This window comes from Tursiops truncatus, chromosome 2, assembly GCF_011762595.2.
Source record: "Tursiops truncatus isolate mTurTru1 chromosome 2, mTurTru1.mat.Y, whole genome shotgun sequence".
In the NCBI taxonomy this organism is placed as follows: Eukaryota; Metazoa; Chordata; class Mammalia; order Artiodactyla; family Delphinidae; genus Tursiops; species Tursiops truncatus.
Window position 1 is genome coordinate 101648588 of NC_047035.1, and position 24448 is coordinate 101673035.

The 24448-nt window shown below is 41.2% G+C and overlaps 1 protein-coding gene across 3 annotated transcripts in view; it reads right to left on the reverse strand.

Moving 5' to 3' along the window:
• Positions 1–24448, reverse strand: part of MYO1E (myosin IE) — a 202769-nt gene that overhangs the window by 92807 nt on the left and 85514 nt on the right. For all 3 annotated transcript variants that reach the window (XM_019947371.3, XM_033851745.2, XM_033851746.2), the window contains exons 2-4: positions 22986–23129; positions 14187–14276; positions 11053–11147 (exon numbers count right to left, since the gene is read on the reverse strand). In XM_019947371.3, the coding sequence (XP_019802930.2) occupies positions 11053–11147; positions 14187–14276; positions 22986–23129 (329 nt within the window). The remainder of the gene's footprint in view (positions 1–11052; positions 11148–14186; positions 14277–22985; positions 23130–24448) is intronic.

The window sequence follows — 24448 nt, forward strand, 5'->3', positions numbered from 1 at the left end:
AGCAAATCTACTTTCTCAAAGCAGATGAAGCACAGCTCTTGGGTAGTAAAGAAATTTGTCTGGGGTCTTTGGGAACTGGCCAGTAATTTATGATTAAGAGCTTTGGAAAGCCGTGTCTAAGTTCTGACCCAGGGAGAAAATGGAGGCTACAGATATTGGACCAAATCTTCAGGACGGCTGGAGACTACTGGTCAGTCATGCAGGAAGTTTGTGATTGAGCCCAAATAAAATCTCTGGACAGCAAAGGCTTGGGTGAACTTCCTAGTTGGCAATACTGTCAACTCCCACACCACGAATGGAAGGAGGAAACACCATCCATGACTCCACGGGGAGAGGATGCCCAGAAGCATCACACGTGGACCTCTCCCAGACCTTGCCCTTGTGTCTCTACTCTTTTCTGGTCCTGCTTTGTATCCTTTTGCTCTAATAAAATGGTAACCATAGGGTACAGTGCTTTCATGAGGTTTGTGAGCCATTCTAGTAAATTACTGAAATTGAGGGGTTGGTGGGAACCCCGGAACTTGCAGCTGGTGTCTTGTGGAGGACTGTGCCTTTCACGTGTGAAGTCTGGCTTGACTTAGGGTGGTTAGTGTCAGAAGTCAAAGCAGCTCCCTGTTCCACCATCTCCTGTATTAAAGCACAGACACTGCAATAGAAATCCCTGGAGCGGGGCCTTCAAGTCTTTGCCGCCTGAACACTGGAAAAAAAGATTCTACAAGTGGGCATGTGTCCTGCTTCAGGGCAAGTGTACTGCTTCAGGGCAAGTGTACCCTGCACGACAGACTGAGGGGATCCAAGAGAGGGAAAGGGTTGGGCTACGAAATAAAGAAGTAGCTCCAAACGGGAGAAGCTCATGCAACAAGACCATTCCCTTCCTCCTCATCTCACTAGGGGCCCAGGAGGAAGGAAAAAGGGCAAGGGAATATGATAGAAAACTCATCCTATCCTCTCTCATTTAATTCAAGTCAAGAAAACACCTCCCACCTCTCTATTGGCCAGTGACCTCCACTTGGGGTCAAACAGAAGCATTTCCGATTCAGCAACCAAACTCAACACCCAATGTTCCTTCCAGAGGGCTTCACCTGCAGCTAATTAAATATTTAGATCTAACTTCCAATTTACAGAAAATTGAAGGCATTAGAGTAACGAGACCATGAGGAAGCAACTGGACCAATCTAAAAGGTGTCTATAGGAAAAGTGGGTTGGCCTCTTGAACCAAGTCAACGGAAAAAAAAAATAATGGGAGAGGGGAACTGTGGTAGGATTAAAAAGATGACTCATAACCAAATGCAGCCAGTGTTCCTTGATCTACATAAACTGGCAAGAAAGGACATGTGTGCCACAATCACAGAAATTTACATAGAGACTGCTTATCTTTAGATGATATTAAGTTAGTATTAATTATTTAGTTGTGATAATGGTATTGGGGCTAAGTTAGAAAACGTTATTTTCTACACATGCATAGAGAAACATTTAGAGGTAAGATGTCATGAAGTCTGTATCTCGAAATGCTTCAATGTTTTTGTTTTATAGTTTTGACATTGGAGCCCTGTAATGAGTTACACAATTATATAACAAAATTAAAATTTACAAAATTTAAACTCCTAAAACCCAAAATGAATCTAACTGTAGTTCAAGTTGGCATGTTAATGACACAGAAAAGAATTAATTTAAGGGACTTTTAAAACCCAATATTTTGACTGTACATCCTAAGGACCAGAAAGAACAAAAAAATTTTAAGTGAATTCAGTATTGCTACGAATAATGTTGGTATTGTCATCTTCAAGCATTAACAGAATTACTTTATTTGCTTTATCCCATTATTTACTATGTAATATATATTATTTATGTATAAGTATACGTATATATACTTATTTATAGTTTTATGCACCTACACATTATAGAGCAAGTAACTGTAATAATGTCATCAGAAATCGAGGTTTTCAACGTAAGAAAAATGCCGATACAAATATAAAAACCAAAGAAGTAAAAACCCTATCATCTTAAAAATGAACTGGGGGATTTCCCTGGCAGTCCAGTGGTTAAGACTCTGCAATTCCACTGCAGGGGGGAACAGGTTCGATCCCTGGTCTGGGAAACAAGATATCACATGCTGTGGGGCGAAAAAATTACAAAAAAAAAAAAAAAGAACTGGACATTATCAGTACGAACTCATGTTTCATTTTTTTCTTAAAAAGTTCATATTCCTTGCCTTTGTTCTCTGAAAAGAAGAAGCACTGTTAACAGAGCAGTGAGCACTCTTAGTGACTAGACTGATGGGCTCTAAATACTATTTCCCATTAAAATGAACCAGGGCTTTTTGATGAAATGGCTGGTTCCAAGGCTTGGCAGAAAAGGTACAAGATGAGCCTGGAACATCTTTTTTTTTAATTTTTTTATCATCTTTATTGCAGTATAATTGCTTTACAGTGGTCTGTTAGTTTCTGCTATATAACAAACAGAGTGAGCTATACATATATACGTATATGTAGAGTGAGTCAGCTATATGTATACATATATCCCCATTCGCCCTCGACTCGTGTCTCCCTCCCACCCCTCTAGGTGGCCACAAAGCACCGATCTGATCGTGCTGTGCTATGCGGCTGCTTCCCACTAGCTATCTATTTTACATTTCATAGTGTATATATGTCCATGCCAATCTCTCACTTCGTCCCAGCCACTCTCTCACTTCGTCCCAGCTTACCCTTCCCCCATCCCGTGTCCTCAAGTCCATTCTCTACGTGTGCCTTTATTCCTGTCCTGCCCCTAGGATCTTCAGAATCATTTTATTTTTTTAGACTCCATATATATGTGTTAACATACAGTATTTGTTTTTCCCTTTCTGACTTACTTCACTCTGTATGACAGTCTCTAGGTCCATCCACTTCACTACAAATAACTCAATTACGTTTCTTTTTATGGCTGAGTAATATTCCATTATATACATGTGCCACGTCTTCTTTATCCATTCATCTGTCGATGGGCACTTAAGTTGCTTCCATGTCCTGGCTATTGTAAACAGAGCTGCAATGAACATTGTGCTACGTGATACTTTTTGAATTATGGTTTTCTCAGGGTATATGCCCAGGAGTGGGATTGCTGGGTCATGTGGTAGTTCTCCTTTTAGTCTTTTAAGGAACCTCCATACTGTTCTCCATAGTGGCTGTATCAATTACATTCCCCCCAACAGTACAAGAGGGTTTCCTTTTCTCCACACCCTCTCCAGCATTTATTGTTTGTAGATTTTTTGAAGATGTCCATTCTGACTGCTGTGAGGTGATACTTCATTGTAGTTTTGATTTGCATTTCTCTAATGGTTAGTGATGTTGAGCATCCTTTCATGTGTTTGTTGGCAATCTGTATATCTTCTTTGGAGAAACGTCTATTTAGGTCTTCCGCCCATTGTTGGATTGGGTTGTTTGATTCACACTGAGCTGCTTGCACATTTTGGAGATTCATCCTTCGTCACTTGCTTTGTTTGCAAATATTTTCCCCAATTCTGAGAGTTGTCTTTTCGTCTTGCTTATGCTTTCTTTTGCTGTGTAAAGCTTTTAAGTTTCACTAAGTCCCATTTGTTTATTTTTGTTTTTACTTCGATTTCTCTAGGAGTTGGGTCAAAAAAGACCTTGCTTTGATTTATGTCAGAGTGTTCTTCCTATGTTTTCCTCTAAGAGATTTATAGTGTCTGGCCTTACATTTGGGTCTTTAATCCATTTTGAGTTTATTTTTGTGTATGGTGTTAGGGAGTGTTCTAATTTCATTATTTTACATGTAGCTGCCCAGTTTTCCCAGCACCATTTAATTGAAAAGGCTGTCTTTCCTCCACTGTATATTCTTGCCTACTTTATTAAACATAAGGTGACCATACGTGCGTAGATTTATCTCTGGGCTTTCTATCCTGTTCTATTGATCTATATTTCTGTTTTTGTGCCAGTACCATACTGTCTTTTTTTTTTTTTTTTTTGCAGTACGTGGGCCTCTCACTTTTGTGGCCTCTCCTGCCGCGGAGCACAGGCCCCAGATGCGCAGGCCCAACGGCCATGGCTCATGGGCCCAGTCGCTCCGCGGCACAAACCCATGTCCCCTGAATCGGCAGGTGGACTCTCAACCACTGGGCCACCAGGAAAGCCCCATACTGTCTTGATTACTGTAGCTTTGTAGTACAGTCTGAACTCAGGGAGCCTGATTCCTCCAGCTCTGTTTTTTTTTTTTCTCAACATTGCTTTGACTATTTGGGTGTCTTTTGTGAAAGATTGTGAAATTTTTTGTTCTAGTTCTGTGAAAAATACCATTGGTGGTTTGATAGGGATTGTATTGAATCTGTAGATTGCTTTGGGTAGTATAGTCATTTTCACAATGTTGATTCTTCCAATCCAAGAACATGGTATATCTCTCCATCTGTCTGTATCGTCTTTAATTTCTTTCATCAGTGTCTTATAGTTTTCTGCATACAGGTCTTTTGTCTCCTTAGGTAGGTTTATTCCTAGGTATTTTATTCTTTTTGTTGCAATGGTAAATGGGAGTGTTTCCTTAATTTCTCTTTCAGATTTTTCATCATTAGTGTATAGGAATGCAAGAAATTGCTGTGCGTTAATTTTGTATCCTGCTACTTTACCAAATTCACTAATTAGCTCTAGCAGTTTTCTGGTAGCATCTTTAGGATTCTCTATGTATAGTATCATGTCATCTGCAAACAGTGACAGCTTTACTTCTTCTTTTCCGATATGGATTCCTTTTATTTCTTTTTCTTCTCTGACTGCTGTAGCTAAAACTTCCAAAACATGTTGAATAAGAGTGGTGAGAGTGGGCAACCTTGTCTTGCTCCTGATCTTTGTGGAAATGTTTTCCGTTTTTCACCATTGAGAATGATGTTTGCTGTGGGTCTGTCACATATGTCCTTTACTATGTTGAGGTAAGTCCCCTCTATGCCTACATTCTGAAGGGTTATCATAAATGGGTGTTGAATTTTGTTGAAAGCTTCTTCTGCATCTATTGAGATGATCAAATGGTTTTTATCCTTCAATTTCTTAATATGGTATATCACATTGATTGATTTGCATATATTGAAGAATTCTTGCATTCCTGGGATAAACCCCACTTGATCACGGTTTGTGATCCTTTTAATGTGCTGTTGGATTCTGTTTGCCAGTATTCTGTTGAGGATTTTTGCATCTATGTTTATCAGTGACATCAGCCTGTAGTTTTCTTTTTGGGGGACATCTTTGTCTGGTTTTGGCATCAGGGTGATGGTGGCCTCATAGAATGAGTTTGGGAGTGTTCCTCCCTCTGCTATATTTTGGAAGAGTTTGAGAAGGGTAGGTGTTAGCCCCTCTCTAAATGTTAGAATTCACCTGTGAAACCATCTGGTCCTGGGCTTTTGCTTGTTGGAAGATTTTTAATCACAGTTTCAATTTCATTACTTGTGATTGGTCTGTTTATAGTTTCTATTTCTTCCTGGTTCAGGCTCGGAAGGTTGTGCTTTTCTAAGAACTTATCCATTTCTTCCAGGTTGTCCATTTTATTGTCATATAGTTGCTTGTAAGTAATCCCTCATGATCCTTTGTATTTCTGTAATGTCAGTTGTTACTTCTCCTTTTTCATTTTTAATTCTATTGAGTCTTCTCCCTTTTTTCCTTGATGAGTCTGGCTAATGGTTTATCAATTTTGTTTATCTTCTCAAAGAACCAGCTTTTAGTTTTATTGATCTTTGCTATTGATTCCTTCATTTCTTTTTCATTTATTTCTGATCTGATCTTTATGATTTCTTTCCTTCTGCTAACTTTGGGGTTCTTTTGCTCTTATTTCTCTAATTGCTTTAGGTGTAAGGTCAGGTTGTTTATTTGAGATGCTTCTTGTTTCTTGAGGTAGGAATTTATTGCTATAAACTTCCCTCTTAGAACTGCTTTTGCTGCATCCCATAGGCTTTGGGTTGTCGTGTTTTCATTGTCATTTATTTCTAGGTATTTTTTGATTTCCTCAGTGATCCCTTGGTTATTTAGTAGTGTATTGTTTAGCTTCCATGTGTATTTTTTACAGTTTTTTCCCCAGTAATTGATATCTAGTCTCATAGCATTGTAGTAGGAAAAGATACTTGACACAATTTCAATTTTCTTAAACTTACGAAGGCTTGATTTGTGACCCAAGATATGATCTATCCTGGTGAATGTTCCATGAGCACCTGAGATGAAAGTGTATTCTGTTGTTTTTGGATGGAATGACCTACAAATATTAATGAAGTCCCTCTTGTTTAATGTCATTTAAAGCTTGTGTTTCCCTATTTTTACTTTGGATGATCTGTCCATTGGTGAAAGTGGGGTGTTCAAGTCCCCTACTATGATTGTGTTACTGTCAATTTCCCCTTTTATGGCTGTTAGAATTTGCCTTATGTACTGAGGTGCTCCTATGTTGGGTGCATAAATATTTACAACTGTTATACCTTCTTCTTGGATTGATCCCTTGATCATTATGTAGTATCCTTCCTTGTCTCTTGTAATAGTCTTTATTTAAAAGTCTATTTTATCTGATATGAGAATTGCTACTTCAGCTTTCCTTTGATCTCCATTTGCATGGAATATCTTTTTCCATCCCCTCACTTTCAATCTGTACGTGTCCCTAGGTCTGAAGTGGGTCTCTTGTAGACAGCATATATACGGGTCTTGTTTTTGTATCCATTCAGCCAGTCTATGTCTTTCGGTTGGAGCATTTAATCCATTTACATTTAAGGTAGTTATCAATATGTATGTTCCTATTACCATTTTCTTAACTGTTTTGGGTTTGTTATTGTAGGTCTTTTCCTTCTCTTGTGTTTCCTGCCTAGAGAAGTTCCTTTAGCATTTGTTGTAAAGCTGGTTTAGTGGTGCTGAATTCTCTTAGCTTTTGCTTGTCTGTAAAGGGTTTAATTTTTCCGTCGAATCTGAATGAGATCCTTGCTGGGTAGAGTAATCTTGGTTGGAGGTTTTTCCCTTTCATAACTTTAAATATGTCCTGCCACTCCCTTCTGGCTTGCAGAGTTTCTGCTGAGAAATCAGCTGTTAACCATATGGGGATTCCCTTGTATGTTATTTGTTGCTTCTCCCTTGCTACTTTTAATATTTTTCATTGTATTTAATTTTTGATAGTTTGATTATTATGTGTCTTGGCTTGTTTCTCCTTCGATTTATCCTGTATGGGACTCTCTGCACTTCCTGGACTTGATTGACTATTTCCTTTCCCATATTAGGGAAGTTTCAACTATAATCTCTTCAAATATTTTCTCAGTCCCTTTTTTTTTTTTTTTTTTTTTTGGCGGTATGCAGGCTTCTCACTGTTGTGGCCTCTCCTGTTGCAGAGCACAGGCTCTGGACACGCAGGCCCGGTGGCCAAGGCTCACAGGTCCAACCGCTCCGCGGCATGTGGGATCTTCCCAGACCGGGGCACGAACCCATGTCCCCTGCATCGGCAGGTGGACTCTCAACCACTGTGCCACCAGGGAAGCCCTCAGTCCCTTTCTTTTACTTGTCTTCTTCTGGGACCCCTATAATTAGAATGTTGGTGCATTTAATGTTGTCCCAGAGGTCTCTGAGACTGTCCTTAATTCTTTTCATTCTTTTTTCTTTATTCTTCTCTGTGGTAGTTATTTCCACTTTTTTATCTTCCAGGTCACTTATCTGTTCTTCTGCCTCAGTTATTCTGCTATTAATTCCTTCTAGAGAATTTTTCATTTTATTTATTGTGTTGTTCATCGTTGTTTGTTTGCTCTTTAGTTCTTCTAGGTCCTTGTTAAATGTTTCTTGTGTTTTCTCCATTCTATTTCCGAGATTTTGGATCATTGTTACTATCATTACTCTGAATTCTTTTTCAGGTACACTGCCTATTTCCTCTTCATTTGTTTGGTCTGGTGGGGTTTTACCTTGCTCCTTTATCTGCTGTGTGTTTCTCTGTCTTCTCATTTTGCTTAACTTACTGTGTTTGGGGTCTCCTTTTCACAGGCTGCAGGTTCGTAGTTCCCTTTGTTTTTGGTGTCTTCTCCCAGTGCGTAATGTTGATTTAGTGGGTTGTGTAGGCTTCCTGGTGGAGGGGACTGGTGTCTGTGTTCTGGTGGATGAGGCTGGATCTTGTCTTTCTGGTGGACAGGACCACAACCGGTGGTGTATTTTGGGGTGTCTGTGAAGTTATTATGATTTTAGGCAGCCTCTCTGCTAATGGGTGGGGTTGTACTCCTGTCTTGCTAGTTGTTTGGCATGGGGTGTCCAGCACTGAAGCTTGCTGGTTGTTGGGTGGAGCTGAGTCTTAGCATTGAGAAGAAGATCTCTGGGAGAGCTCTCGCCAACTGATATTACGAGGGGCCAGGAGGTCTCTGGAGGAGTGATGTCCTAAACTCGGCTCTCCCACCTCAGAGGCTCAGGCCTGACACCCAGCAGGAGCACCAAGACCCTGTTAGCCACACGGCTTTTGGGAAGTCTGAGGTCTTCTGCCAGCGTTCAGTAGGTATTCTATAGGAGTTGTTCCACATGTAGATGTACTTCTGATGTATCTGTGGGGAGGAAGGTGATCTCCACATCTTATTCCTGTGCCATCTTGAAGGTCCTCCTGTTGCTCTACTTTTTATACTGTATTATTCACCTTTTATTTAGTCTTTTTATTTTTGAACAAATTTTGAACTGGATATTTTTAGATAATTTAAAAGTCATTAACATATCTGCATTGCCCATTATTCCTATCACAATCACATACAGGTACCATCTGTACCTATAAATGGAGTTATGTGTTTTTTAGCCTGATTTCCTTATCCCTACTTTATAGGAACATATTTCTTTATAAATCTTGTATATTCCAGATATAAGATATGAAAGGGTTTAACAAGGCTTCTTTGTAGATTTATTTCTTCAATTCCTTATCTAAAGCTTCATTTATTTACTTTTCTCTGGGCACATTTCCCAATGGCAAACGTCCTTTGAACAACACACTTCATCAATGCCCTGAGACAGCTTTAGCAGGTCCAGTCTCAGTCCTGTAGACGTTTCTGAATCCCAGGGTAATAGTCACTTGCAGCGTTCAGGTAGGGATCCTTGCCACGGCAGCCAGGAAAAGGCCCTGACCTTTGACCCGGCCTCCATTCAGGCTCTCTTACTCCCTCCTGGCTGCCCTGCCCCACTCCTCGGCTGGAGCCTGGAACATCTTAAATAAGGAAACTATCACAGACTACTGGAGTCATGTCAAAGGGACAAAGAAGCCAATACAAAGGGCCTTCACTGGCCAAAGGTAGGACTATTTGAGCCTAAATGAAAACTGCAGTGTTGTTCAACAGGTATTTAAAATCTACCAGTGTAGAATGATATTGAAAACAAAAACATTTTACTTTGCTGCTAGGGTATCAACTCATTGCTTGAAAAATTAGTAAATAAAGACAACAAATCAAGCTTTTTAATCTAATGTTCCCGTATAGATTGTATTTTATGGTAAACAAATAAAAATTCCAACTAATAAATTAATGTAGAAGGGATCATAGAATTAGAAAATGATTCGTTTTCAACCATCAAGTAAATGATGATTGTGAAATGAGAATTTATAATGGATTGACCCACTGGAAATCCGAACATCACACAAAGACAGACCAACAGGCATAACGTGCACAGCATCAATAATGGAGCATTTTTTTGCCAAATAATTGAACCTGAACCTGATCAAGCTGTTAGATCTGTCAATTTACAGGAATAGAGAGGACAGTGCAAAGTCACGGTATACAATTAGCTAACACCAGACTACAGAAAATTCTGCAGGACGAACCTTTTTCTTTAACAAATAAATACTAAGAAAATAAAAAGAACAAGAGAGAAGTGTTAACGACAGACTTGAGAGACACACAACCAGGACAAAGTGTGAGCGTTTGGAACCTAAATAAAAATGAATCAACTGTAGAAAAGAATTTATAAGACAGTCATGGAACTGGAACACTGATAATATTAGACGACATTGAAAGAATTATTCTTTTTTTTCAGGTGATAAGAATGATATTTTCGAGGTACACGCTAAATTATTGACAAATGAAATGATTTTCTCCCTAGGATTTGCTTTAAATAATCAAGTGGGCCAGGGTGGGAGGACTAGGTGAAACAGGATTGGCCACTATATTATTATATTGTACACTATTAATAGTTGTACAAGCTGGATGACAGATACACAGGTGCTTATTATAATTCTCTTTCTAATTTCGTGTTTGTAAATATCCATAAAACCTTTTTTTTTCATTTTTGAAAAATGAAGGACTAAAAAATTAAGTAACTAAAGAAGATGAACGCAAATATGACAAAATGTCAAAAACTGTCAAGTTCTAAGTGATGGAAATACAGACGCTTACGTTTTCTGTATGTTTGAAAATGTTCGTAATGGTAAACAAAATCGTAAAAGCACTTCAATCCAGCAAAGACTCAGCGCTAGGTCAGGTTACAAGGATTGCGAAGTGTAGTTACAGACACCCAATGCTGGCATTGACCAGTAATGCCCTCAGAAAATTAAAAGCAAATGATAAAAAACCAAAAATGTTCAAACTCGAACTATTGGACTGGCCAAAAAGTTCGTTCAGGATTTTCTGTGTTATGGAAAAACCCAAATGAACTTTCTGACCAAACCAATATTAAATTATTAAGGAAAAAGAAGGACCTAGAGGAAAATACTCCAGCTGACGAAACAGTGACACATGCTTACTATACTTGCAACGTAAAGGATCCCCAATTCAGAGTAAAGCCACAATACAATCAAATGGGAGAGGAGGTGTCTTATGATTTTATTTCAAGGCCTGATGACAATCAGAGAAAGATCCAGCTAGAACCATGTGCCCTAAGGCCTTAATACCTTAAGTGACAGGGGTATAAAAAGCAACCTCACAGAAGCTCAAACCTTTTATGAACTGTAGTTATAAAACAAACCAAGGCAAAGCTAACAGGCTGCTAGCTACTCGGATACATTAACCAGTCTCCGGAATGAGCAACTACGGCAAAAGCATTGCTCCGTGACAGAATCCTAAGTACAGCATGGTCTCATGTTCCCTGGACCTAAGAAGGCTCTTTTCCATACCTGATGATGACACACTGGTTCTCTCTGTCAATGATCATGTTTCTGTACATATTATCTGCAAGAGCATAGATATGTGGTGGGTTTTCATACTGTGCCTGGAAAAGAAGAAAAAAAAAAACCAAAAAAACCATGGTCAGTTAGAGCAACACATTACATTTCTTTTCTTGGCCTTGGAAATGAATACACCACTGTATAGTTCCAGCCTTAAAGGTTGCATAATACAAGAATCATAAACTTGCTAAGGTCATGAGGAGGTACACCTAAAGCAATGAAGATGGAATTTGGAAGGACTCTTCTGTAGGCCTATGTATGATTCAGCCTTCAGACATAACCATTGTCTTCAGAGACTCCGATACCACACCCTTCCACCCAGCACACCTCTGTAGACCACATTCCATTTCTAAGTGTTTCTGAAGACATTTGGGCAACAGGTCTTAAGAGGGCCTTACTAAAAACCTGGATCTGACTGGTATTAATTCAGAAATTCTAGTTTTTTTTTCTTCTAAGAGGTAAGTTGAAGATCCTGGGACCCCACAGGAAATTAAGTGAGACTATATGAAAATAAGGAAAAAACTTAAAAACTTTCCATTAGAAGAAGGCAGGAGGTGTGGTTCTTTAAAGAGATAAACAGATTTGACCAGTTTGTCCCATCTCAGTATGGAAAAACAAAAAATCCTACCACACCAAGATAGCGGGTTTGTGCTTTTATCTCATGGGATATCTTAGCTATGCATAAATATAAATCCACCAATAAATTCACTGCGTCAGGACGACTGCAGCCCTGCTTCCTTCAGTTTCTTGGCACCACTTCCACCACTTCCTCAAAAATCACTAAAAAGAATAATACTTCATATGGTGGAAAGCTGGAGGAAGAACACGCCTTAAATTTAAGACTATCTACCATAAAAGAGTGAAAAGAAAGCCAAGTCCAGAGGGAGAAGACATTCAGGCTCTGTCTTGCCCTTCTCTGGTTCGCATCTCTAGAGTGGGGATAATAACGTCCATGGTACACATCTCACAAGGTAACTGAGATGAAGGATGGGAAAGTAATTAGAAAACGTAAGTAAAATGCAGCGGTAAAGCAAAATCTACTTAATCCAGCTTTGAGCCTTGTTACACAACGAGTTACTACAGTGTAAGGGGCCTGGCCCAGAAATTGCCACTCACTGCAAGCCGTGGTGGATCAGAGTGGAGCGACAAGAGGTGAGAGACTGCTCGACGCCTGCACAAATGGTAAGCACGGGTGTTTCCAGTGCCCACGGCTCCCCACATGTGAGCGGGGGGCTCAGAAAGGAAACTGCTCATGAGGGTCTAGATTATTCCTGGGACTGATGGACTGAATAATTCTATACAGGGACAAAAATAATGTCATTCCTGCCTTCACCTCACAGTGAGAAGGGATGCGTAGACGGCACTGCAGGATCAGAGTCTTAAATTGTCTTCTTCCAGCCCAGACTGCTCAAATTATTATCTTTAATACCTCTTTGAAAACAGGGAAACAGGAAAAGAAAAGAGGATGAGGCACTTCTCTGGTGGTCCAGTGGTTAAGACTCCCAGCTTCCACTGCACTGGGCACGGGTTCAATCCCTGGTTGGGGAACTAAGATCCTTCATGCTGTGCTGCGTGGCCAGGAAAAAAAAAAAAAAAAAAGGATGGAAAATAGAAGGAAATGGAGTAGAGAGAAAGCTGTGAGCAGTGGAGGAAAAGGAGTGGGCAAGCCATTGCCCAATAAGGCTTCAAAGTCACTTAGCTAGTTATACTTGACCTCTGCACGTCACTTTTTAGTTTTCAAATTGGTTTCCCATCTATGGACTCATGGTACTTCTCAGCTACTGATGAGAATTATAGGGTAAGCATTTCCTCTACCTGATCTTCCCTTACGCTTGAAATAAAGTCACTGAGACCTGACTTCAACTCCCAGCTTCAACACTCAATATATTCAAGTACTTTACCTCTCTGAGCGCCAGTTTCCTCATCTGTGAAATGGGGATGAAGAGTAATCCGTAGTCAGCATACAGGGCTGATTTATTATGGTTGCAAGTGTAACACAGTACCTGGCACTAAGTAAATACCAATTTTACAACACTAGCAGTTAAAAATAAATATATATTAAAAACTCCTAGGGCATATCTTTAAAGAGAACTCTTCAAAAAGATGAATGGTCTGAAAGGGACTCACGTAGCAAGGCTTCACAGAGAAATGGGAAGAAACAACACGAATACACAGCACTTCCACCCACCCCGCTTTGGCTGTCATTGAGGACGCCAAGCCGGCTCCGTGCCTGCTGCCCCGGGGCCCTGCTGATCAGGGCGCCAGGGCAGGGCCCAGCCTCTACTGACAGTGTTTCCCTTGTGCTGGGCTTCCATAAAGGCAGCATTATCAAAGGTCTTTCGCGTGGCAGCCTCCTTCGGCTCCAGCTACCAGCACCATTCATCTGGCAACAACGGGGTGGGCTCTTGCTCTGGGTAAATTGCCTTCCACTTCAACTGATGAATTTGTGTGGGCTCCCTTTTGTTTGTTTTCCAGGGGTCAGGATTAATGAACGCTCTTGTGCTTCTGCTGGAAAGGAAAGAGGGAAGGAAAAAGATGCAGAGATGGGGAGGCCTGGGGAAGTGATGAGCCCTGGGATGAAATATATTAATTAGGATTATGGATTCTATTTTGATCACACAACTGAAATGGCTATGGAGCTCGGTCTGAATAGAGATCAGGGTCACATTAATAAATGAAGTAATAAAAGATTCATTTTTCATGTTCCACTCATAGCCACAGCTTAAGTGATTTGCAGAGAAAAGTTCCCGTTGTCCTATTTATTTTTTTTTTACCGAGTAGTGTTTTTTTTTAGTCCTTAGAATTTTGTGACATATGTGGAAGGAGGAAGATGCCTGAAGCTGTAAGTCTTACATCCTGTTTAACTAATTTTGTATATAATGTTCCAATAATAATACTCCTATGCTTTTTTGAGCTGTACTCTGAAGAGCAGCACATTATTAAAAATCAAACAATGTCACCTACTTGCGTTTCCCCAATAAATAATTCATAATAAGAAAATGCAAATGTATTGCAAACTTCAATTGCCCATGCATCATAAAAGCCCCCAAACACTACAGTAATTTAAGTGGCATGTAACTTACCGCTCCTTGGTACATTTCAATTTCCTTTTCCCCAAAATATGGCATCTGCTTGAAAGGGTTGACTGAGATTAATACAGATCCTATATATGTCTGAGTTTAAATCCAGTTAAGGTCTATCATTAATCTTCATAGCTACACATTTTTTGAATTAAGCAACCAGATGTTATCAAGAATTCATAATGATTGTCCCAAGGAAAAGCTCACGTTTGTCTTCTAAAAGATTACAAATAAAGACAAAAGCAATTACCAACTAGCTCGGGTTTTGTTCTCCAGGAAGAGTAATTAACTTAATTACCGAAGTGTTACTAAAAGAAATCGCTATTTTAAGTGAATTGAAGCACATTCTTTCAAGACTGATGACATGCACAGCTAGGAAAAAACGAAACAAGTGACCAAGGAGTAAAAAGAGCAAATATTTTTTCCTTGGAAATTTCATGTCTCTTAGGTACACTAAAAACATAGTCATTTACCTGTTTAACAAGTAGAGGGATATAAGATGAACTGAACAGTCCTGCTCTTTTTTTTTTTTTTTTAATTTATTTTTGGCTGCGTTGGGTCTTTGTTGCTACACACGGGCTTTCTCTAGTTGCGGCGAATGGGGGCTACTCTTCGTTGCAGTGCGTGGGCTTATTGCGGTGGCTTCTCTTGCTGCAGAGCATGGGCTCTAGGCACGCGGGCTTCAGTAGTTGTGGCACGTGGGCTCAGTAGCTGTGGCTCGCGGGCTCTAGAGCGCAGGCTCAGTAGTTGTGGTGCACGGGCTTCACTGCTCCGGGGCATGTGGGATCTTCCCGGACCAGGGAGTGAACCCATGTCCGCTGCATTGGCAGGCGGATTCTTAACCACTGCGCCACCAGGGAAGCCCCAGTCCTGCTCTTTCGAATCTCTGGAGAACTGAGTTGTTTCCATAAGTGGTATTCAGAGCAGAAAATTACAAACCCACATAGATCAGGTTTAGGGAAGAAGGTTTTATTTCTGTGTGGGAAATCCCAGAAGGCCCCGCAGAAGACAATGTGTTACATATGCCCCCAAAATGAAGTGTTATCATAACATACAAAATATTTCCATTTATCATTCAACAATCAACTAGTTTGAACTGGATGTCTACAACATGCCAGGCATTGTTACAGATGCAGAGATACAGCAGTGAACAAAATGGACAGAAGAGATAAAACTCCCTGCCTAGAGCCCGTGCTCCGCAACAAGAGAAGCCACCGCAATGAGAAGCACGTGCACTGCAACAAAGGGTGGCCCCCACTCGCCGCAACTAGAGAAAACCCATGCGCAGCAATGAAGACCCAATGCAGTGCAAAATAAATAAATTTAAAAAAAAAAGAAAGAATGTAAAGCTATGAGATTTCCTCCTCCAAGGGTACATTTATATATTCACATATTAGGACCTGAGTGTCAAATAGAGCAGCACAGGGAATCTGGTCAGATTGCCTAGCTCCCCACACCCAGTTCTATTCTACTCTGACCTTGAGTCACATCTCTAAGCGGTGGTTATTGGACGATGGGGTAAATAGGACCTACTTGATAGGCTTGTTATGAGAATTAAATGAAACAGTGTAAAATGCTCAGCACAATGTTTGATATGTAGTAGAGGCAATGTCCTTAATTCATACACTTCAGGATGCTCATTCTGTCACGTTAACATCTCTGGGATGCAGTGCTGGTATTATTATTGAACACAAATGAGCCAAGTGTGGAACGGATCATATAATATTTAAAAATTAATACTTATACATGAAAGTGAGAAGAGGGTATGACTGGGTTGCAATTTTGCTTGCTTTCTCACTGAACAGAAAGATCTTCAGAATTGAAAGGGCTGAACATGAAACAGTAGTAGACAAGATGGGGTCCATTTTCACTGCACATCCAGATACACCCAGCACTGCTCTGGGGTCAGGCCATGGCACTAAGAGAAAATGCAGATGAGACAGTGAATCATAACCGAAAATCACTACAGAGTCACAGACGAAGGGCCAAGAGCAAACGTATTTCCAAGTGCCAACGTCAGAGGAGGCCAACCACACGTCAGTGGGCTATTTTTTTTGAGGTAAAACTTAGAACAGATAAATTTACTGTTAGAATTATTAAGCAGGTCAGAAGTGTTCATAGTGTTACAGCCAAGACTAAGTGTTGATGATAAAAACACTGATCGAACACATACATGTATACATGGCACTAATCTAAGCTCCTAATGACAATCCTGTTACTATTTTTTTCTTTTTTTTTGCGGTACGCGGGCCTCTCACTGTTGTGGCCTCTCCCGTTGCGGAGCACAGGCTCCGGACGCGCAGGCTCAGCGGCCATGGCTCACGGGCCCGGCCGCTCCGCGGCATGTGGGATCTTCCCGGACCGGGGCACGAACCCGTGTCCCCTGCATCGGCAGGCGGACCCTCAACTGCTGTGCCACCAGGGAAGTCCCCTGTTACTATTTTAATCCTATTTTACTAGGAGGAAACTGAGGCATAGAGAAATCTTCAACATTCAAGAAGTACAGCACTGCTACGACTATATTCATTTCAGAAGTAGATGTCTATGCCTACATACATCCCCAAATAGGATCTTTCCATGGAGGATGGTGCTCCTTCCTTAGTTGTAAAGGGGCTGCTGTGAATGTCACCTGTCCTAGATAAACCAATCCCTGCAATCAGAGAATAAAGAGCTGCCAGAGGTCCCAAGCCAAAGGAATCACCAACCCAACCTTGTTCCCCAATAAATAAATCTAGATTGGGTTGCGTAAGAGCTCCTATAGGAACCAACATTTAAAAATATTTCTTTATTTATTTTCGGCTGTGTTGGGTCTTCGTTGCTGCACGTGGGTTTTCTCTAGTTGCAGCGAGCAGGGGCTTCTCTTGTTGCAGAGCATGGGCTCTAGGTGCACAGGCTTCAGTAGTTGTGGCTCACGGGCTCTAGAGCACAGGCTCAGTAGTTGTGGCGCACGGGCTTAGTTGCTCCGTGGCATGTGGGATCTTCCTGGACCAGGGCTCGAACCCGTGTCCCCTGCAATAGCAGGTGATTCTTAACCACTCTGCCACCTGGGATGGTCAGGAACCAACATTTTTTTTACTGTTAATAGTCTGCTATGTGAAAAGACATCTTGTAAAGTCTTGATTTTCAATAAGTAGTCTACATAAACTCTGGCAAGGAGACATTCAAAGAAAAAAACCTCTTTTGGAATATTCTAGGCCAATCCTGAATCCATGACTCAGATTGGAAGAGGGATCCAGTAAGGCTCTCGCGGGCGGTATTATTTGGGAGGACTCCTGAAAAATAAAGTTTGGTTTGAAATGAATAACGCTGTTCCTATCTAGCTACAAATTTACTTAAATCAGAATGGAGACAAGAGAATTTGATTTGGAAGTTAAAGGAAACAAATATGTTTTTCCCACCTGCTTGGGTCTGCAGAGACCTCAGCTACCTCCCTGACAGCACAGGTCATCTACTGGGTTGGGCCACTTCTCCAGGTAACTCTAATACTCACTCCCGCTCCCTGCTGCATAATTCAGGTGTGCCTTTGGAAACATCTGTTCCGTCATTGTCTCTACCCACACGACCTTTAGCTGGAAAGGTGTGGCCCAAGGTTAATTCTCAAATTGTATGCAGATACACAAGGTTATGATTAAAAATTAAAAAAAACCGGAAATAAGATAAATGCCATCTTATTTAACAGCATATGCAAGACAGAAGGCAGCTAATAGATCTTTCATTGATTGTTTCCCAATTACTACTCTGTGGATCCTTGTACTTTCATCAATCTGCAGCAAGAATGACAAAAAGAGAAACAGTGCCCTGAATTTTTTATAAAGCCCAATGTATTCAGTATAAAGGACCATCCTTTATTCTTACACTATTTCCTTTCTACTTTTTGGGTGTTAAAATAGTCTTTCTTTTATGAAATGTGATGGTAGTGCAGCTCCTGTAAATTTGTTTTTAATGGTCTTATAAGGCAAGGTTAAGAGTTTAATGTTTTTTTAAAAAAAAAAAAAAAATTTAAATAGCCAGTGAATTCCCCCAAACTGCCCACACTGATGTAGTCGACCTGCCCGGACTCATCACTGAGGTGGTGCAGGGAGGTGAGGTGATTTGCGTGAAGTCACATATGTGGAGACGACAGAGCTGGAACTTGAGCCCCTGGCTCCGGACACCAGACTCACGTTCATCTCACTGCAGTGGCTGCCCCCCAACATGAACTGATGGCCAAGGGTCAAACCTCATTCAAATCAATGGCGCTGCCCTGAGCTCCGGTTGCTCTGGCGCAAGTGTCTTAACTCCTAATTCAAGGGCTGAAAATGCCAAGCACACTTGAGCATGTGGTCTTTGAGGAAAAACAAGTTTGGAGAAAGTTGGACCAAATGAGCATGGAGTGCTTTGTACAGGAACTATTTTTGTCAGCCAAGTGGCTATAAATGATATCTCACCAAGCAGAGGGAAAATACTGCAAGGTTTCCCTCCTATATTTTAGAATGTAATTGTAAGAAGTGTGGAAACACTCAAGAAAAATAGATAGTAAATGAAACCTCCCTGGTCTTAGGATAAATAGCTGAAAAAAATGGGGTTTTGTTGGTTAACAGTGTTCGCATTTTCCAAGTAGATTTTTTTTCTAATGTGGAACAAAGAAATGTTCAGTCAGCCTGAATGCATTAACAATTGATTGTTCCAAATGCTGACCTTCAGTACGAAACAATGTGCTGCTATTAGATGTAGAATAGGTAAAATGACCATTTTTATAACTTAACCTAAAGGCGAATCTCTTCTCGTCTTAACTATTAAGCTTAGGAGAGAGAGGGGGAAAAACTCATTCAAAATAATGCTACTCTATCATAACATTCCCTTGGCATTGAACTTATAAAGGAGGCTTCTATCACTTATCAGAGGAAAAGATTCACAGTTAGACCCTTGGTATTATTTCGTAAACATCCAACAGAGCCATCAAGCTTCCTCAAAGCTGAAAGCTGCTCTGTGCTATTGCCGGAAAGCATGCTGATGCCGAGTTTCTCATATACTGAGTGGGCAGAGGTTTCTACAACACGAAGTCTATTAGTGGTCAACTAACTCATTTCCTTGGAAGAACACACGATTAGTCAGTCATTGATTCAAAGACATTAATTCAAAGGCTGGGAATCAGCCCCCTCTGTGTGAGTCACTTTAAAATTCTGCTGTCTGAATATAAAAAGCGAGTCATCATAGTCAACAAACTTTCAATGAACATCTACTATAATGCACCATTCCAAGAATTATGCAGGAAACTAAGAAATAAACAAGGCAGGATGATGCCACTTTTTGGCTAAAATTAACAAGAAAGCACATGTATGTATAGGTATGTTTATATGTGAGTAAACTGAAAAATATACAACAGGTTAATAGGAACAAACCTTATATGGTGGGATAGCAGGGGATTTTAATGTTCTCCTTTCTAGTTAACTGCATTTTGTAAATCGTGTTAAATGAACACATATTGCTTTAAAGTGCTTTTTAAACTTTGCTTTTTAAAAGGTATAGAAGACATAGTCCCTGTTCTTAGGAGTTTCTAGTGTTTTAGGGGTAAACGCGATCTGTACGGAGAAAAGTGAGTCTGTCTAGGTTGATGATGGGCTGGCTGCTGATAACCACTGACATATTTTTCTTTTCTTACCCAGATGATCAAAAACCATGCCTATAGGGCTTCCCTAGTGGTGCAGTAGTTAAGAATCTGCCTGCCAACGCAGGGGACACGAGTTCAAGCCCTGGGCCGGGAAGATCCCACATACTGTGGAGCAACTAAGCCCGTGCGCCACAACTACTGAGCCTGCGCTGTAGAGCCTGCGAGCCACAGCTACTGAGCCCGTGTGCCACAACTACTGAAGCCCGTGCACCTAGAGCCCGTGCTCCGCAGCAAGAGAAGCCACCGCGATGAGAAGCCCGTACACCGCAACGAAGAGTAGCTCCCGCTCGCTGCAACCAGAGAAAGCCCGCGTGTAGCAACGAAGATTCAACGCAGCCAAAATTAAATAAAATATAATTTTTTAAAAGAACAAACCATGCCTATGTAAATAATGTAATAAACTGAGTCCACGTTCTAAGAACATTCCAATGAATAATGAGTTCAACTACATCCACCGGAAATGAGTCTTCTATGGGCTTGTCAATAAACCAATCCTCCATTGAAAAGCTTCTATGGGGCTTCCCTGGTGGCGCAGTGGCTAAGAATCCGCCTGCCAATGCAGTGGACACGGGTTTGAGCCCTGGTCCGGGAAATTCCTACATGCCACAGAGCAGCTAAGCCCGTGCACCACAACTAATGAGCCTGTACTCTAGAGCTCTCGAGCCACAACTACTGAGCCTGAGTGCCACAACTACTGAAGCCCGTGCGCCTAGAGCCCGTGCTCCACAACAAGAGAAGCCACCACTGTGAGAAACCTGCGCACCGCAACGAAGAGTAGCCCCCACTCGCGGCAACTAGAGAAAAGCCTGTGTGCGGCAACGAAGACCCAACGCATCCAAAAATAAAATAAATAAAATAAAATTAATTAAAAATTAAGAAAAAATAAAATAAACAAATAAAAGCTTCTATGGTAAAATGCATTTGAATGTCCAATAAGCAACTTTATCATTGAAGTTTTGGAACATAATTCAGAAATACGGGAGGGGGTTTCCCTGGTGGCGCAGTGGTTGAGAGTCCGCCTGCCGATGCAGGGGACACGTGTTTGTGCCCCAGTCCGGGAAGATCCCACATGCCGCGGAGCGGCTGGGCCCGTGAGCCATGGCTGCTGAGCCTGCACGTCCGGAGCCTGTGCTCCGCAACAGGAGAGGCCACAACAGTGAGAGGCCCGTGTACTGCAAAAAAGAAAAGAAATATGGGAGGAACTTATACACTTGCCTTAGTGTACGATAATAATAACTAATGCTTACTTTGTACTCACTGCATTCATTATTTCATTTTACCCTACAACAGCCTCATGTGGGAGGTTTTATCATCACTCCCATTTTACAGGTGAGGAAATCAAGGAACACAGATCACAAAACTTGTGTAAGGTCACCAAGCTCACGCAGATTAAAGCTTGAAGCCAGTCTGTCCAGATTCATCCCAACTCTTCCTGATCCGTCATCGGCCAGTTTCCGTGTGCCTTAGGTCTTGCACATAAAAGTGATTAAAATCTTTTAATAGATGATAAGCCCAGATAAAGTGAGCATATTTCAATTTTTTGACCAAATAAAATGAGAACTTACAACCGAATAAAACTGCTTTCATACAATTAAAGGAAGCTCTGTGCAGGTATCTAGGAGTCAACAAATGTTTTCTGCAAAGGATGAGAGAATAGTCTAGGCTTTGCGCATCATAGGGTCTGTTGCAAATACTCAATTCTGCCACAGTAGCATAAAAGCAGCCACAGACGGTAAGTAACCCAACAAGCATGGCTACGTTCCAATAAAATCCTGTGGTGGGTGGGATTCTGTGTTTAGGCAGTGGGCTTCCACACCTGATCAAGATGCTATTATAACGTGGCTAATGAATCCAAATCTATCTATTAATGCTTAAAAGCAGAGGTTTAGGGATTTAACTACCCAGATATTTGGAAAAACTTCCTGTGGTAAACAAGAAACAGCACAGTATTGGTTAGAACCCTCCAAGTGCCTTGGAATAATGTCTATTAGTATTAACCCCTGGTGAGTTGAACTCCCTCCTCACCAATGATAGAATAGGCAGTCCCTGCAGAAGTACTGCTGCATTGCTATGGGTGCTTTTACCTAAGAGTCAAAGGAGTGGTGTAAATAATAAACAGAAGCTACGAATGGGAAAACTTTACCTTCCCAAGGTTTGGGGGTTAAAATCTAAAATGTATGTTATGATAGTTGCAAAGACTCCACGTTGAATGATCATCCAGAACGCCATACCTTCAGAAGCCACCAAGAGCATCACGGTTAAACTTTCTGGTACTACTACATAGATTTTCACAGACCCTTGCTTATCTATAACCAACTCCACAATAATTCTATTAAAAGAACTTTACATAGTTGCACCAAACAGAACTCCTGAATCCTGTAGGAACTTAAGCAACTATCACAGTTCTCTGTTTATAATGAAGTCAACACACATTTGAATCAAATTTCCATTCTGAATTTTTTAAAGTCCTACCAAAAAAAATGGTATCTGGCAAGCTAAAACTGAAACATAAAGAACTCAAGAATATCAGACATTTTCAACAGTTCATCTTCACTTCTCTCTCATGTTTCTTTTCATGAACATAAGAATGCAGAAAAACTGGCAAAATGGCATATTTTTTTGCATGAGGCAATCTTTTTTAAACCTTTTAAGTCCGGACTTAACTGTCTCTGCTTTGCAATCAGGGAGCGCTATCGACAGAATTCTGCAGACCAGGACATTCTCTAGGAAGAGCACAGGTTTTAGACACCACGTGCGTGGCTAGAGCACTTCAAAGGTACAGTGCCATTGACTGAAATAGAGGAATACTGGCTGCATCTTTTTTTTTTCTGGCCACACGGCGCGGCATGTGGGATCTTAGTTCCCTGACCAGGAATGGAACCCGTGCCCCCTGCAGTGGAAGCACGGAGTCTTAACCGCCAGGGAAGTCCCTGGCTCCATCCTGCTTTTGTGAAATGCCAGGGGAAAACTTTGGCACCATCTCTGCCCTTCCTACAGCCTGAACCAAGGGACAGAAAGTACAAAACCACATTCTGCAATGGTGAAAATGACTTGAGCATATAGTGTCAGTTCAGAATTTCAGATGGATCTCTTATACTAGGATGGACATGTCATCTCACTTAGAAATGTCCAAAGAAACCAATAAAGGATACAAAAATGTAGTCGTCCATGTATCTCTTCTTTAGATTCTCCACGATGGCATTCTCTGTGATCTTGGAGAGCAACACCATGTCATCCACGCCACTGTGCTTGACATTGTGGCTCTGCCAGTGGTACCGGTAGGCACCTTTGCTTCCCTGCAAACAGAGAACACACAATTATGAGGATGGTTTCTTTTCTCCTGGAGGAAAAAAAAAGTGTCACTGAGTTCCCAAATAGTCCTTATATCAAATGAGAATGAGCAAAGCAAACAAAGATCTTGCTATCAACAGATCTGGATTCAGATTTCCGCTTTGCCACCTAAGCGAAGTGGGGAAAAGTGATCTTAGCTTTTGTGTCACTTAGGCTTTTGTCTCTGTAAAGATGGGAGAAATAAGACCCAGTTCATAGAGTTGCGGTAAGGATTAAATAAAACGACATGTAAAGCACCAAGCGGTATCCAGAGTACAGCACAGTAAATGATCAACGGGCTTGGATAATTCCTTCAACCTTATTGTTTTGTAGAATTGACTGGTAAAATAAGCAATGAAACAGAAACGTTCTAGACTTGGCTTGCAAATTATATGACGGAACTCAGAAGTGGAAAGAATATGTATCCCACAATGGCTAGGTCCCACTGTCATTATTTCTCAAGCCATCTGAACTGCTTTCCATCCATGAACTTCCCACTGTCGATGTAATACTGGCCTTCCACATTCAAAAGATAAGCTACATTTTTTACCCTGATCACTGCTATATTAACAAGGAAATGGACAGGACGGCCTCAACACGCTCACAGAACACGCTACGCACAGAAGAACCTCGTCTGATCTCACAGCTTCCTTGGACAGGTAGAACCCTTGTCTGCTTACTGGATTTACAACTTAACACCACGGGTGGCCTCTGAGCATCCTGTGGCCCGCAGGGCTTCCTATCACTTGGCATTTCTGCAGTGGGATCCCCCATGGGTTGGACTACGTGCCAAGTTCTGGAGCTAAGGGCAGATGGGAGCCCCATTGTGGCTGCATTTGGGGAGCTCATGGTCTCCTGAAGGACGTGAGAGATAGCCACCAAATGATTCATCATTTGTGCGTCAGCAACAGTCAACACGTAAACGCAGGTAAAATGGGTGTTCCAGCAGTGGGTGGAGACTCCTTTGTCCCAGGAGAGACAGAAGTCACTTCCTGGAGAAGGTGCCATGTGAAGTGGACGTAAAATATTTTGAATTTGCCAGACAAGACTAGACAAGGAAGGATATTCATTATAATTTACACTCACGGTGCAAAAAAAAAAAAAAAGCCAATACACATGAAATAATGACAAATAATACATGGCAAGATATTAGAAGACTCTCCCTTCCCTTCAAGCTCTCCATGCATCCTACTGGACATGTCACACACTGGACAAGCATGGTGGGCATTGAATCAAGCAAGACTGGCTCCTCTCCCTCCTCAGGAGTTTACTTTTTTTTTTTTGC